The following is a 17,546-nucleotide window of genomic DNA, read 5'->3' on the forward strand; positions in this document are numbered from 1 at the left end:
CTCGAGGCCTGGAGTTGGGGACCCCTGATCTTACAGTTCACGGAGGAGGTAGAGAGAGATTTTTTCAGCTCCAAAGTTTGTGTCCCCACTCATTTCTATGGGGTTTGGGTTCAGGTTCAAGTGCGGGTACAGTTCTGGTCAGTGTCGGACTGGTGTGCCTGCATACAAATATTACACTACCCTCGTTCACAAATTTACCTGTATCTCTATATAATACTAAACTAGGTAGTTTGGTTAATGAATGATGAGATGCTGCTTTTTTTCTGTACACAGTTAATCATGGGAATTATGCTAAGTAGTTCCCATATAGTGGGATTGGGGGCCCATGTTTGCACAGGGGCCCACCGGGGGATTCCCCTGTCCCCCTATGGGCCAGTCCAAGCCTGGTTCTGGTTCCCGAAAACGGCTCTTCTAAAAAAAAAGGCTGTCGACATACAGCATCCAATGGTGCTTACTGCCATTTGTTTTAAGGGTAGAACTCTGTATATCTCTGTATACAACAATACAAATAGTGTTATATACATATTTTCTGGGCAATTGGAGGCTTTTCTGTATTTCAAAATGTCAAAATTGAATTTCAAATGATCCGCTCATCTCTAATCCCAATCTTCTAACGGAAAATAACACATTGCGGGATGATGACCGTCATGCCAAAGAGAATGTTAAAGTGTAATCGTTGGCATCTAGTTGACATACGTGGCTAGTCATCCTCTTTTTCTAACATAGGAGTTGTAGCACCTTCATAGCAGAAAATAACAAGCTTATAGTAAAGTATTTTGGGGTATGGATTCTACTATTATTTTCCTTTGCCAGTGATATCATTGTGTAATAAATCTTCGATTGAGCTTGTTCAAACACAAAGAAAAGAAGTACAATTGTTTATTCAGGTACTGCCACAAGCGCAATGTTCCAATGGAAACATGATCAGGAATTTACTACAGTGAATTATGAAATCTCATTGATATCTTCTGGTTCGGTTGATCATTAATGCCACAGGCGCATAACTTTATGCCAATGTGCGCTATGATATAAACCGTAGATATATTATGTCAAAGACCTGTCTAACAAACAGCCAGGTTTATTTTTTATTTGTGTCTTAGTGTATATCGTTGCCTATTTTTCCTATGTTTTTTTTTTAAATAGCAAGGCAGCAGCCAGATGCCTCCTTATGGAGGTATAAAAAATGCCTTTAACACATAAGTTTTAAAAAACTTTTTTTGGATGACGATTATGCACATTTTTTAAGCATCTCTCTCCTGGTATGATGTTTTCCATCCATAGGGCTCAATTTGATAGAAAATTGCACCAAAATTATGATGCATCCCGTTTATATAAAGTATCCATGCATTTATAGTAATTACTTCTGCAGCATACACACACATTTCTGCATGGAAACATCTGACAACCTTGGAAAGTCTGAGATTTGGGCAACTAGTGGATAGCAAAGATGATATACTAGGACCCAGTCGTCTGCTTATAAAAATACATAATATAGACATCGCTTGATAGTTATTGCTTCTGTTTATTACCTTTTCTTCTATATTCTGTTCTACTGTACTTTTCATCCATATTTCTTCTTTTGTGGGCTTAAAAGTTAAGTAATATTTGGCTGTTTTTTTGCAATGTCACAAAAATATGGGTTATGAAAACTAAAAATAACTATTAGAAATTATGCAAACATGCAATTTACTGCCTTAAATTTAGACCTTTGACTTCTAAGGGTTAAAAACAGTACCCAGACAGATCCATTGGGGGAACAAATGTATTGAAAACAGCCATGTGCGAATGAAACCATTTAGACAAATTGCTAACTTGTTTTCAATGAAAAAATAAATAAAATAAATGTTATATATATATATATATATATATATATATATATATATATATATATATATATATAACATGAATGCATATTACACCAATGTGAATAAGCCCTATCCAAAGTGCAAGGTCTAGCAGTACATAAACTAAAAAGAATACAACTTCAGAAATGTATTTACTGTTATCCATCATGTAAAATAAATGGCCATGAAATAAATCTGCATACGTGTGAGACAACACAGAAGCAGAAAAAAAGGGCAAAATGTCCCATACTGAATGAAAGAGCAGCAGCATAATCAATGACACTTTAGATCATGTATTAAGTACATGCGTGCGTGTGTGCATGCGTGCGTACAACCAACTTTGCAGTAAGACTAAAATAATAGAAGATAATAAAAACTTGGTAACCTTTACAGCTCTGTGCAGATCTAGCACAGCTGAGTTTGTCCTTTAGGACTCAGTAATATCATGTATGTGGTGATTTAATTCACCTTGATACTAGATATGTTATCTCTGATTTACCAAGATCTAAAAGTCATGAAAAAACATCCAGAGTCAAATATGTCATTCAGCTCTGCTATATCTGAATGTGTTGTGTGGCATTGTGTCCAGTCAGTTATACAGTCTCATCATTCCTCCTTTGATTTGCAAAACATGATCACGTTTCAATCATTAAATCATTCTACAGATAGATAGCACTGGCAATACATGCTGGTATTAGTAGTTCCATTGCCTACTATGACAATCTGACGTCACCATGGTAGATATTACAGGGAATTACTGCATTGCCTAATGAATCAAATCTGCATTCAGAGAAAGGAGATCTAGATACAGCAGAGCTGCTCTATGCACAGATATCAACACTATTAAGGACAGCTCCATCAAGATTTCTAAATGACTCACCTTACCGTATGTCACTGCAAGGGTTAATGGGTGACAGAGCTTTGTAACGAGAAGATCATTCAGCCAGTTACAAATAAGGTAGATTTCCGGATGAAGTCAGCAACTAACTTCTCACTAAAGAGAGAAAAGGGAAAATCAGTGTGATCCAAGAGCTGTTCTGCTTTCCAATAAGTGGTGTAATTGCTAAGGGTCCAATGGGGAGGAGCTGGGCGGTGACCAAAGGGTGCCTCCCGGGGAGGAAACTAGTCACACAGCAGGACAAGAGGGGGGCTTCATATAAAAGGTCATGCTGAGCAACTGGAGAACAAGTCTCACCTACCTTCCAATGTGGGACCTGCATCAGTCTTCTGAGATCTGCAACAGGATCATCCTAATTATACACCCAACAACTCCAGAAGAATTAGAATGTATGAGAAGAGAATGGAGTCATTTCAAGTCACATCCTCTGAAGCTTAATTTTCTCTACTGAGGAGGGTGTAAAGCTATTAGAACCAGTGATCAAAGTGGTGGATGCATCATCTCCAGCTCAGGTAGACTCATGGTGGGTGAAGGTCCAGGTCTGACCACCAGTGATGCTCTGGGTCAGGCAGGAATAAAGTATTAAGCTGAGTGTGATTGCAGGCAGTATGTCTTAGAATCTGGGCTCCTCAGGTGTGACTGATGGTGGGTGAAGGTCCAAGTGTGACCACAAGTGATGCTCTGGATGAGATAGGAATGTGTGTGTGGGATAAAGTAATACCATAAGTGTGCTTGCAGGCAGTATATTTTAGGTTTTAGACTGTTAAGCTGTACAGGTGTGTCTGCCAGGGTGCAAGTGGGGTCCTCATCTCCAGTTCAGGTAGACTCATGGTTCGTAAAAGTCTAGGTGTGACCACCAGTGATGCTCTCGATCAGAGCATGAGTGCGATCGCAGGCATTATATATTAGGGTCTAGACACTTCAGCTGTGCAGGTGTGGCTGTCAGTGGCTGCATGGTCTCCAACACAAGTAGACTCATGGTGGGTGAAGGTCCGCATGGACCACCAGTGATGCTCTCAGACAGGGATAAAGTAATAAGATCAGTGTGATCGGATGCAGTATTAGGTTCTGGAGTATCTGCTGTACAGTTAGGGCTGCCAGGATGTCAGTTGAGGCATCATCTCCAGCACAAGTAGATTCATGGTGGGTGAAGGTCCGGATGGACCACCAGTGATGCTCTCAATCAGACAGGGATAAAGTAATAAGATCAGTGTGATGGGAGGCAGTATTAGGTTCTGGAGTATCTGCTGTACAGTTAGGGCTGCCAGGATGTCAGTTGATGCATCATCTCCAGCACAAGTAGACTCATGGTGGGTGAAGGTCCAGATGGACCACCAGTGATGCTCTCAGACAGGGATAAAGTAATAAGATCAGTGTGATCGGAGGCAGTATTAGGTTCTGGAGTATCTGCTGTACAGTTAGGGCTGCCAGGATGTCAGTTGAGGCATCATCTCCAGCACAAGTAGATTCATGGTGGGTGAAGGTCCGGGTGTGACCACCAGTGATGTTTTGGGTCAGGCAGGAAAGATTGTGTGGGAATAAAGTAATGAATGTGATCGCAGACAGTATAGTTTATGTTCTGGCTTCCTGAGCTGCACAGGTGTAGCTTCCAGTATGTCAGTGGGTGCCTGCATTTTAGGAAAGCATCTCTAGGTGGTGGAAGTGAGTTGATCAGAAGTCTCTGCTACTGTGGATAAACCGTTATTACTTTGGTGTTAACTGCTCACTAAGGTCTGAGTGTGGAGTACAATTAGAGCATGGTGCAGCATGAGAAAGAGTGCAGCTTTAATACGTTTTGGTATTCCTTTAATTGTATTATTTCTTTTGTATGTGGCTTTAGGTCTAAATAGCAACTCTCAAGATGCATGAAGAGGTGTCTCCTTTTATCTCCAGTCTTCTGCTCTCAGTTCTGTGCGCACTGTTGGCCATTCATGTCTTTAAGTGGCTCCAACTTTGGATCTTGCCCAGATGGTCAGACTCACATCAACCCCCTGGTCCTTTTCCATGGCCCATCATTGGTAATGCTATGCAGATTGGTAGCTCCCCTCACTTGGCTTTTGTACAGTTAGCCAGAAAGTATGGTGAGATCTTCCAGATGAAGTTAGGGAGTCAGAAAGTGGTGGTGCTGAACGGAGACAGGGTCATCAGACACGCTTTGCTGCAGAAAGGAGCGGACTTTGCAGGTCGTCCCGGATTTGCTTCCTTCAAGTTTGTGTCAGGGGGCAGAAGCTTGGCTTTTGGGCTCTACAATGAGAGATGGAAGGCTCATAGAAAAATTGCCCAATCCACAGTGAGAGCCTTCTCCACTCTTAATCCGGACACTAAACAGAGACTGGGGCAACATGTCCTGAGTGAAGTCCGTGACCTGATTACTATCTTCTCTGCTCTTGGAGAGGAGGGCAAGTTATTTGCCCCTGGAGGACATCTGGTGGTGGCCGTGGCCAATGTGATGAGTGCAGTATGTTTTGGCCGACGTTACAGCCACATGGACTTAGAGTTCCAAGCTCTTCTGAGCAATAATGATAAGTTCAGTAGGACAGTGGGTGCAGGAAGCCTGGTAGATGCCATGCCCTGGCTCCAGCGCTTCCCAAATCCTGTCAGGACAATATATAGCGACTTCCAGCAGGTCAATAACGAGTTCTACAACTTTGTTCATAGCAAATTCATCCAACATCTCAAGACAGCAGCATGGGGAGTGACTAGAGACATGCTGGACGCTTTTATCCACATCTTAGGAGAAATGGATGGAAAAAGTTTCATCATGAACCGGGACAGAATGGAAAAGAAAGAAGAGGTGAAGAATGGTAACACAGGACTCTGTCTTCTAGAAAAGGAGCATATTCCAGCCACAGTATGTGATATATTTGGTGCCAGCCAAGATACCCTGTCAACAGCTCTGCAGTGGCTCATGTTCTTCCTCGTCAGGTAGGATGATTCTATCACTTAGATTCATTGCTATATCACTGCTGGGTTAAGTTATTGGCTCCAGATATATAAGCTTAAAACACCTGGTATGGGACTTCTAATGAAATAAATAGGAGTAATGCACATTTACAAGTTGAGGCTTTTAAAGTTGGATGCGATATTGTGGGATTTTAAAGTTTACACTTGGAAGAACTGCAATGACTCTAAAATTCCAATTCCATTTGGAGGGAATGATTCCGTCATTTTCTCCAAATCTGAGTTCGCATTGGGAAAATTTGAGAAAGAGCTTGAAATGTAGCTAATGTTGCTGCTATAGTTAGCCAGGTTCTTGATTTCTTTAACATTTCGATGTCAATTTTCATTCTTTTTCAGATATTTACTTGCTGTTAGGCTACTTTCTCACTGGCGCTTTTTTCCAATATGTCGCAATGCGTCGTTTAGGGGGAAAAACGCATCCTGCAAAATTGTTTGCAGGATGCGTTTTTGCCCCATAGATTAACATTAGCGACGCATTGCGACGCATTGACACACGTCGCAACCGTCGTACGACGATTGCGCCGTGTTGTGGTGGACCGCTGGGAGCAAAAAACGTTACATGTAACGTTTTTTGCTGCCGGCGGACCGCTTTTTCCGACCGCGCATGCGCGGCCGGAACTCCGCCCCCACCTCCCCGCACCTTACAATGGGGCAGCGGATGCGCAGGAAAAATGCATCCGCTGCCTCCATTGTGCCTCCGTTTCACTGCTAGCGTCGGAACCTCGGCCCAACGCACTGTGACGGGCCGAGTCCGACACTAGTGTGAAAGTAGCCTTAGTGAAAAACGAACATATTAATAATGTGGTGCAAACTTGTACAAACCTAGTCCCTCTCTATCTGCTAAGAAGTGGATAAAATGTATCCAGTCCAAAGCTTCAGAATGATACATTGAAACTACTAGAGCTTTGCGCAGCTGCTGATATACTTATCTCACAGACCATTGACTAGACTGATACAATTGTATCTACCTTTCAACTGAGAGGTCTAAAGATGTATATGTTTGTAGGCACTACATTTACACAAAATCTTTCTATTTGCTGAAAGTAAACACATATCTTGAAAATGCTAGAAATTGCAATATTGATTAATAATAGAAAGTTCGACAAATTGTCATTTATATAGAGATTAAATCTGGACAACCTCTAATTGTTAAGGCGCATGCGTGGCTTCCTTATTTTTCTGTGCTTTCTGTACATAATAGTTTTTTTATGTGAGAGATAATAATGTTCTGCATTAAGGAATGTTAATAAATGCATTTTATCTAGATGTAAATGTTACATAAATTAAGTTATCCGCCATTCTGGCTACAGTTTGAGAAACTATTAGGCAATAGAGCACTTTAGGGTCTAGACATCAAGACAATGGTCTTTACATAATCTTTTTGGGTTTCAATATAGTCATTTCTTCACTTTAAACTAGACCAATGTGCTAAAGATGCAAATAACTGTTTATGGCTCAACTGAAGAGAAATAGTGTGTTTTGTAGCATGCGCCACAATGTTATCAATAAAGCATTTTTATTAGATCAGCTTACTTTGCTTACACAATGTGTTGCCAGTCAGTCCAGCAGGTTTTATAAAAAAAATTCTGATGATTTCAGTCCATTGAAGAAACAGACTTTAATGATTCTACAGCCAGACCGAGTAAAATATTAAATAATTGTCTAGTTATTTACAGCAGTCATTGCCTTCTATTGAACGAAATATAACAAAAATGCAAAGTCTAAAATTGAATAGACTTAAAATAACCACTCCAGTGCTGCAAGGCAATAGTGAGGGGCACTGATCCACTATATACTGAGTTTCAATAATAAAAAATAATAAATAATCTTATTTTATCGAATATTTTTTTAAATTAATAAATTGGAGCGTTAACACTTTGAAACAACTTGCATTAGACTTGTCAAAGTCCAATATTTGTGCTGATATTCTCTCCGGTAATTCAATTATTTGTGTAGGATTTAGGGTATGTGCACACGTCAGGATTTTTTCCTGACAAAATCCGGAGAATTCTGCCAGAAATCCGCGTGCTTTTTTCGCGCGGATTTCTCGTGGAATTTGCGCGTTTTTGACGCGTTTTTTGCGCTGATTTTTTGCTGAATTTTTGCGGATTTTTACGGAATGTCCATTTTGATAGGAAATCCGCAGAAAATCCGCAAAAAGATAGAGCATGTCCGGATTTTTTGCGGTATACGTTTTTTTTTGCGGAAAAATCGCTAACATATGCACAAAAAATGCGGAATGCATTCTAAATGATAGGATGCATAATGTTAGCATTTTTTTAGCGGATTTATAGCGTTTTTATGGCGAAATTCCGCAAAAAAACGCTAAAAATCCGGACGTGTGCACATACCCTTACTGTACAAGATCTGTTTGAGATCATGGTATCTATTTTGCCAAAGTTTTCTCTTTTTTTTTCGACCGTGTTTTCAGAATATTTTTCTAAACAATTATCTAACACGACCACAAAAAAACTATTGGTATCTCAGAGTAGCTACAGGACCTCTCTGGCCAAAGTCCCTGTTGTGCAGGGAATTACATTACAACTCCATTCATCAACCCTGTTGTGTTGCTGTTCTTTGAATAGCAGCAGGTGGCAGAATAAATTACAGTCCAGTCAAAACTAATAAGTTTGCAGTCACTGCGCCCACTGGTAGGGTGTATGTGTAACTCATACAATGCAAATTGTATGGCCAGGAGTATGTATAACTCATACACCCCCTCTGATCCCTGGTCTGAAACCAATGAATCCCTGCTGCGCACAGTGCATGCGCTGGGGGATTCATAAGTCTACAGTCCCACAGAGTAACTGCAGACTTATCGCTTTTCACCGGACAACCCCTTTAAGGAATGTGAAGACACCTTGGAAAAACATGGAACAGTGAAATAAGTGTAATCTTAGTCATCTCTATTGCATTGTTCATCTAATTAATTCCAAGGGTCATTTATCAAAATAACTAATTATTTGTTGAATAGCTGAGTTTTTGTTAATTTTTATTCAGTTGCCTTATAGCCATTTGGTAAATTAGGGTTTTAACAATGAAACTTTCTGGCATGGTAACCGTGTCTGTCTGTCACGAGTGCCACTGCTCCACCTCAAATAAAAATTAATGAAGGAAAAAATTACGGCATGTTCGCAAAAAATCATGATAAAATGGTTCCGTTTTGATCCGAATCACGAATGAAAATGAAGTGATTCCAGACTTGTACCCATTTAATGAATTAAAAGACTGAAGTAGCAATTCTGGCTTCCAAATGCCTGCATCTTTTATGAATTTGACATGCGAGCATGGCCATAGTCCATCCCGGCTCTAGCCATTTCGTTAGAGCGGAGTCAAATTGACGAAAATATGCCTAAAGTAACAAAATTTTGGTCAACTCCCCATTGGGCAAAATATTTGCGACTTTTCTGAACTTTTACATGAGTTTTCACATTGACCATATCCGACAGGAAATTATCTCCCAATCTCCTCATACCATGTACTGTCCTCCATCCCCCACTGCATCTAGCTCACTCTCTGATTTTTAACCAGTCACAGAAGAAGTATTCAAGCTCCTTGCATCTTCTCACCCAACCACTTGCACCAGTGACCTCATTCCGTCACATCTCCTCCAGTCCCTTTCCCCGGCTGTCACCTCTCACCTAACAAAAATATTCAACCTCTCTTCTGGTATCTTTCCCCCATTTAAGCATGCCATCATACATCCATTACTTAAAAAAACCATCCCTCAACAATACTGTGCCGCTAACTATAGACCTGTCTCTAATCTTCCCTTCTCTAAACTCCTGGAATGCCTGGTCCACTCCCGTCTTATCCGCTATCTCTCAGATAACTCTCTTCTCGACCCTCTACTAAAACTGTCTTTACTAAAGTCTCTAATGATCTACTAACAGCTAAATCTAATGGTTACTGCTCCCTGCTAATTCTCTTGGATCTCTTTGCAGCATTCGACACTGTGGATCATCAGCTGCTCCTCACTATGCTCCATTCCATCGGCCTCATGGACACCATTCTCTCCTGGTTCTCCTCCTATCTCCCTGACTGCTCCTTCAGTGTATCTTTTGCTGGTTCTTCCTCCACTAATCTTCCCCTTACTGTTGGGGTTCCTCAAGGATCGGTTTTAGGCCTCCTCCTCTTCTCTTTGCATACTACCCCTATCGGTCAAACAATCAGTAGATTTGGTTTCCAGTACCATCTCTATGCTGATGACATCCAATTATACACTTCTTCTCCTGATATCATGCCTCCCTTTTTGGAAAACACCACTGACTGTCTTACCGCTGTCTCTAACATCATGTCCTCCCTCTATCTGAAACTGAACCTGTCAAAAACTGAACTCCTTGTGTTTCCTCCCTCTACTAACCTACCTATGCCCGACATTGCCATTTCCGTGTATGGTTCCACTATTACTCCCCAGCAACATGCACGGTGTCTTGGGGTCATACTTGAGTCTGAGCTTTCATTCACCCCCCACATCCGATCACTGGCTCGCACTTGTTATCTGCACCTCAAAAACATTTCTAGAATTTAACCCTTTCTTACTTTTGACTCTGCAAAAACTCTCACTGTTTCTCATTTTCATTCTCATCTGGACTATTGTAACTCTCTACTAATTGGTCTCCCTCTTACCAAACTCTCCTCTCTCCAATCTGTCTTGAATGCTGCAGCCAGCATCATATTCCTCACCAATCGTTACACCGATGCCTCTACCTTGTGCCAGTCATTACACTGGTTTCCCATCCACTCCAGAATCCAGTACAAACTTATTACCTTCACCGACAAAGCACTCCATGGGTCAGCACCACCCTACATCTCCTCCCTGGTCTCAGCCTACCACCCTACCCGTGCTCTCCGTACTGCTAATGACCTGAGGTTAACATCCTCAATAATCAGAACCTCCCACTCCCATCTCCAAGACTTTTCACGTGCTGCGCCAATTCTTTGGAATGCACTACCCAGGTTAATACGATTAATCCCCAATCCCTTTAACCATGCCCTAAAAACTCATTTGTTCAGACTGGCCTACTGTCTCAACGCATTAACCTAACTATCCCTGTGTTGCCCATTCAAAATTTACCATAACCAGATTCTTTGCATCATGTCCTCACATGCTTTATGCATTTAATAGCCTGTGTCTTTACTGTTACAAACTTAGGCTGATAACCGGTTTATGCAGCTTTACATGAACACCCGATTCTTATACTTTGGCTGGTCTGAACAACGAAAGCAATTGTTAGCATCCACCTCTCGTGTCTCCCCTTTTCCTCATAGATTGTAAGCTTGCGAGCAGGACCCTCATTCATCTTGGTATCTATTTTGATCTATGTGTTTATTGTTATGCTGTACTGTCTATTGTCTGTACAAGTCCCCTCTAAAATGTAAAGTGCTGCGGAAAATGTTGGTGCTATAGAAATAAAATTATTATTATTTATTTTCTTATGTAAAAGCTTTGATGAAGTGGCTCTATAGTCTCAAACAGCATAGAACAAAATGGCGACTGTCATGTATTAATACATACTACCACCCTTACATGCAAGACAGCAAGTTGTCTGCGGTGCAGAAAGGTGGATCATTAGGGTACCGTATATACTCGAGTATAAGCCGACCCGAGTATAAGCCGACCCCCCCTAATTTTGCCACAAAAAACTGGGAAAACTTATTGACTCGAGTATAAGCCTAGGGTGGAAATGCAGCATTTACCGGTGAATTTCAAAAATAAAAATAGATCATTATTTCCCAATAGCTGTGCCATATAGTGCTCTGCACCGTTCATATTTCCCCATAGCTGTGCCCCATACAGTGCTCTGCACCGTTCATTTTGTCCCATAGCTGTGCCCCATATATGCTCGGCACCGTTCATTATTGTCCCATAGCTGTGCCCCATATATGCTCTGCACCGTTCATTGTGCCCCATATATGCTCGGCACCGTTCATTATTGTCCCATAGCTGTGCCCCATATATGCTCTGCACCGTTCATTGTGCCCCATATATGCTCTGCACCGTTCATTGTGCCCCATATATGCTCTGCACCGTTCATTGTGCCCCATATATGCTCTGCACCGTTCATTGTGCCCCATATATGATCTGCACCGTTCATTGTGCCCCATACAGTGCTCTGCACCGTTCATTGTGCCCCATACAGTGCTCTGCACCGTTCATTGTGCCCCATATATGCTCTGCACCGTTCATTGTGCCCCATATATGCTCTGCACCGTTCATTGTGCCCCATAGATGCTCCACATAAATCTGTGCCGCAGCTGCTGCTGCAATAAAAAAAAAAAAAACACATACTCACCTCTCTTGCTTGCAGCTCCCAGCGTCCGCTCCCGGCGCCTCCATCTTCCCGGCGTCTCTGCTCTGACTGATCAGGCAGAGGGCGCCGCGCACACTATACGTGTCATCGCGCCCTCTGACCTGAACAGTCAGAGCGCAGACGCCGGGAAGATGGAGGCGCCGGGAAGATGGAGCGGCGCCCGGCGGCTGGAACGCGGACAGGTGAATATAAAATACTTACCTAATCCCGCCGCTCCTGACGCTGCCCCCGCCTGTCACAGCTGGTCTTTGGTGCCGCAGCTTTCTCTATCAGCGGTCACCGGCACCGCTGATTAGAGAAATGAATACGCGGCTCCACCCCTATGGGGAGGGGAAGAAGCTGCAGCACAGAAGACCGTGGGACGGCAGGGACAGCGTGAGGATCACCGGAACTAGGTGAGTATGCCTCAGCGCCCTCACCCGCCGACCCTGCCGCCCACCTTGACTCGAGTATAAGCCGAGAGGGGCACTTTCAGCCCAAAAATTTGGGCTGAAAATCTCGGCTTATACTCGAGTATATACGGTAAGTATTCTTTATTTTTTGTTGAGGAGAAGTAGATGGCAGACATGGAAATCATGCCAGAAAGTTTAATTGTCAAATCCCTAATTTAGCAAAATGACTGCAAATCATCCGAAAAACAAACTCAACGATCCAACAAATAATTGCTTTGGTTTCCTATTACTTTTGATAAATGACCCTGGTAATGAAATTAACCTTGAATGAAAAATCCAATAGAGATGACTAAGATTACACTTAATTTATTGTTTCATGTTTTGCCTAGCTTTTATCATCACCATGTGGAGGTCATAGATATAAATCATGTGGTAGTGAAGAGGGCAGAAGGTTCCTTCTTTTCTGCTATAAACCAGCAAGACTGGACATACTGTACTAACGGCCTGAGTACATAACCCGGACTGTGGATGCTAGATTTGCTGTCCTTCCATTATTCAGTCATCCGTTCCACTGTTGTATCTCTTCTACTTCCAACATATTGTATTAACAAAGGTGGTTTGCATAGCAGGAATATGGTGTCCTACACACTTCACAACTCATAGTGTAAGATATGGTTGGATCCTACTTACAGCCAATAATACACAGATTGTGGCCATTTATAGAAGCCAATAATCTCAGGAACTATCCCACATTATTGATCAATAGCTATGTTCTCAATCAACCCAAACGACTCAAATATCAAAGCTTAATATTTTTGGAAGTTGGAGTGTTTTTTTTTTAGATTTGGCTATCTTAGGAGGATATCTGTTTGTGCAGGTAACTGTTACTGTGCAGAATTATTAGGCAACTTAATAAAAACCAAATATATTCTCATCTCACTTTCACCAGGTAAACCAATATAACTGCACAAAATTTAGAAATAAACATTTCTAACATGCAAAAACAAAACCCCTAAAAATTAGTGACCAATATAGCCAGCTTTCTTTATGATGACACTCAACAGCCTTCCATCCATAGATTCTGCAGTTGCTTGATCTGTTTATGATCAACATTGCGTGCAGCAGCCACCACAGCCTCCCAGACACTGTTCTGAGAGGAGTACTGTTTTCCCTCCCTGTAGATCTCACATTTTATGAGGGACCACAGGTTCTCTATGGGGTTCAGATCAGGTGAACAAGGGGGCCATGTCATTATTTTTTCTTCTTTGAGACCTTTACTGGCCAGCCACGCTGTGGAGTAGTTGGAGGCATGTGATGGAGCACTGTCCTGCATAAAATTCATGTTTTTCTTGAACGATACCGACTTCTTCCTGTACCACTGCTTGAAGAAGTTGTCTTCCAGAAACTGGCAGTAGGTCTTGGAGTTGAGCTTCACTCCATCCTCAACCCGAAAAGGTCCCACAAGTTCACCTTTGATGATACCAGCCCCTACCAGTACCCCACCTCCACCTTGCTGGTGTCTGGCCCATCCATCTGGCCCATCAAGAGTCAATCTCATTTCATCAGTCCATAAAACCTTTGAAAAGTCAGTCTTAAGATATTTCTTGGCCCAGTCTTGACGTTTTATCTTATGTTTCTTGTTCAAAGGTGGTCGTTTTTCAGCCCTCCTTACCTTGGCCATGTCCCTGAGTATCGCACACCTTGTGCTTTTTGTCACTCCAGTAACGCTGCAGCTCTGAAATATGGCAAAACTGGTGGCAAATGGCATCTTGGCAGCTTCACGCTTGATTTTCCTCAATTCATGGGCAGTTATTTTGTGCCTTTTTTGCCCAACACACTTCTTGCGACCCTGTTGGCTATTTGCCATGAAACACTTGATTGTTCGGTGATCACGCTTCAAAAGTTTGGCAATTTCAAGACTGCTGCATTCCTCTGCAAGACATCTCACAATTTTGGACTTTCCAGAGCCCGTCAAATCTCTCTTCTGACCCATTTTGCCAAAGGAAAGGAAGTTGCCTAATAATTAAGCACACCTTATATAGGGTGTTGATGTCATTAGACAACACCCCTCCTCATTACAGAGATGCACATCACCTGATTTACTTAATTGGTAGTTGGCTCTTAAGCCTGAACAGCTTGAAGTAGGACAACATGTATAAAATGGATCATGTGATCAAAATACAACTTGTCTAATAATTCTGCACACAGTGTATGGACAGATGAGAAGAACTGGGAATTGATTCAGTGTAATTTGTATTTTGTCAGGAAGCTACCTCTCCACTGTAAGGCTAGGTTCACATCACATTAGGGCAATCCGTTTAACGGATCCGTTTCTAAGTGGCACTAACGCAATGTAACGGATCCATTAATACGCCCACTGTTAGGATTGGCGGAACGCACCAAATATATTATTTATTAAGTGGAATTGGTGCGTTCGCAACCCGGGATCCACCATGCAGGAAAGCACCTGCTGCTAAATAATGGCGGCACTATATGGCGGTATATACCAACTCTGTTAGCTTCAACCGCGAGAGGAAAGCACTGCGCCCTGTTAGCCTCACAGGAACACAAGCTTACTGCCGAACTGATAGCAGTCAGTGGTTATGCAAACATGCAATCTCCTCACCGGAGATGCCGGTATTCAAGGGGCTTATTTCAGCCGGGTCCCTGAACACAAACATACATAACCACACTGGCGCAAAGCACATATTGGAATTGATACTAGCGCATGGCCGTGTGGCCATGCGAGCCTTAAATAGCTGCAGAACGTTTAGGACCTGTGAAAGAAGGACCAATGGAATTGCTGCAGTATCTGAGCATGTGACCCTAGATCTCCACTGAGAGATCCTGCCCTGGGCATGCTCAGTGTGCAAAGCAGAACTTAGTCCTAGTACCTGCAGGACCTTCCGTGAGAAGGACCAATGGGAGTCGCTGCAGTACCTGAGCATGTGACCCTAGACCTCCACTGAGAGATCTTGCCCTGGGCATGCTCAGTGTGTGTAAATTAGGACTTAGTCCCAGAAAAGCCTGCTCGCCGCAGATCAGTGCAGGGTACAATAGGAAAGCCAAAAGAGGCAGTAGTAACCCTTTGCACAGAATCAGCCTCAGCGAGACGCTCGGAGCGACGTCTCCGCTGAGCAGACCCCACTGCGGCCGATGCAGAATGGGAGCCCGCAGCAGACACGGATCGAGATTCCCCCTGTGCAGCAGAGGAAACTCGACTCCTAACACCCATAGACTCCCATTAGTGTAACGGATCCTAACGCACCTTCAAATGCAGACTACCGTGTTTTCAGGTCCGTTACGGCGAACGCACAGCGAATGGAAGCGTTCGCTCTGCATAGAACTCTATTGCTAACACAGACCGATGCAATGCAACCATGCATTAACTCATGCATTAATGTGATCACAAAAATACAGTCAATTTGGGGCTCATCATTAGCGCATCCGTTTAACGGATCCGTTAAACGAATTGCCCTAACGCGATGTGAACCTAGCCTTATACCACAAGAGAGCTAATTCAGATACTTTTTCCCTTGCTTTGCTTATAAGACTTCATACTTTAAAGAGTATGCTGTCCGCTGATGAGACATGTGGGTGTCCTGAGGAAGGAGTCATTACAGACTTTGAAACGCGTTGACAATAGACCACTTTCATTTAATCACCTTGTCTTCAGATTTTGGAATCAGCAGCGCATCTGAAATCCACTATTCCCGGTTGTATATTACGTTTTGATTTTCTGTGGAAATTGTAGCAGCTGTCAGTTGCGCCATAATAGTTACCCCTTAAGATACGCACATCACATTTATATTTGTATCTTCTCAAGTTGGATAACACCCTATTCGCTTTGCACAATATTTACACTCCATTCATGAGGGGAAACACAAAGAGTTCCTGGCTTGGTGTTATCTTTGGTCATTTTGCAAGGCCTGGCAAAGGGACAGATATTGTCTACTAAGGTATCTTTTTCTACTAGGTGGTATGTGCCAGATAGTGGTTTATTTTTTTTTTTTCCTTCTGCAAAAGAAATAATTTGCATATTTTATTCATTGAAACCCCTCCTCTTTCTGGGCTCAGCAGTCAAGTGGGTGGATCTTATTAGTGATTGACAAGCTTCTCTTTATAAGTGTGCATACAGAAATTGTATCAATTGCTGATTAGGACTCCGTTGACTGATAAGAATGATCAGGGATTTTAATTTTTAAAATATAAGCTATACTCACAACTATATAGAACAAGTCAATCCATTCAGCTTCTACTGCTTTATATCATGATGTCCATATATTGCATAACATTTCCAAGTAGACAGGTTCCCTTGAAAGCACCACTTAAGATGGGGGGTTTCAGTACTGGAGTGATGCTACTAATCTAAATACCCTGACTCCAGTATTCTACTTATCGACCACCGTCTAGACCTTTTATTTGTGCCACTCCAGTCTTATGACGCCATCTTGTGACCGCAACGTCTGACTGATTTGAGAAGTAATGGTCACAAGCGCTCAATGTAAGTCAATGAGAACCAGAACTAGGCTCTCATAGACTTACATTAGGAAGTGACCAGCTGCTCAGCAAACACTGGAGCGATCTGGCAGGCTACAAACTGCTGGAGACCGACCGGAGCAGGAGGCGGGCAAGTATGAGGCTAGGGTCAGGGACCTTAGATTAGTAGCACCACTTCAACACTGCAATAAGAAAAAACCCAGCTGGGGTGGTGCTTTAACCCCTTTCTGACCTCGGACGGGATAGTACGTCTGAGGTCAGAGGCCCCGCTTTGGTGCGGGCTCCGGCGGTGAGCCCGCACCAAAGCCGGGACATGTCAGCTGTTTTGAACAGCTGACATGTGCCCGTAATAGGCGCGAGCAGAATCGTGATCTGCCCGCGCCTATTAACTAGTTAAATGCCGCTGTCAAACGCAGACAGCGGCATTTAACTACCGCATCCGGTCGGGCGGCCGGAAATGACGTCATCGCCGACCCCGTCACATGATCGGAGGTCGGCGATGCTTTTCCATTGTAACCATAGAGGTCCTTGAGACCTCTATGGTTACTGATCGCCGGTAGCTGTGAGCGCCACCCTGTGGTCGGCGCTCACAGCACACCTGTAATTCTGCTACATAGCAGCAAACAGCAGATCGCTG

General features: G+C 42.8%; 1 protein-coding gene across 1 annotated transcript in view; it reads left to right on the top strand.

Moving 5' to 3' along the window:
* The first annotated feature begins 3,009 nt into the window (after positions 1-3,009).
* The window catches only part of CYP1B1 (cytochrome P450 family 1 subfamily B member 1), a 28,779-nt gene continuing 14,242 nt past the window's right edge, over positions 3,010-17,546 (top strand). The window contains exons 1-2 of the mRNA XM_069769012.1: positions 3,010-3,254; positions 4,583-5,667. Coding sequence (XP_069625113.1) covers positions 4,604-5,667 — 1,064 coding nt within the window. The 5' untranslated portion in view covers positions 3,010-3,254; positions 4,583-4,603. The remainder of the gene's footprint in view (positions 3,255-4,582; positions 5,668-17,546) is intronic.

The sequence above is a fragment of the Ranitomeya imitator genome, chromosome 5 (genome assembly GCF_032444005.1).
Source record: "Ranitomeya imitator isolate aRanImi1 chromosome 5, aRanImi1.pri, whole genome shotgun sequence".
NCBI classification, from domain to species: domain Eukaryota; kingdom Metazoa; phylum Chordata; class Amphibia; order Anura; family Dendrobatidae; genus Ranitomeya; species Ranitomeya imitator.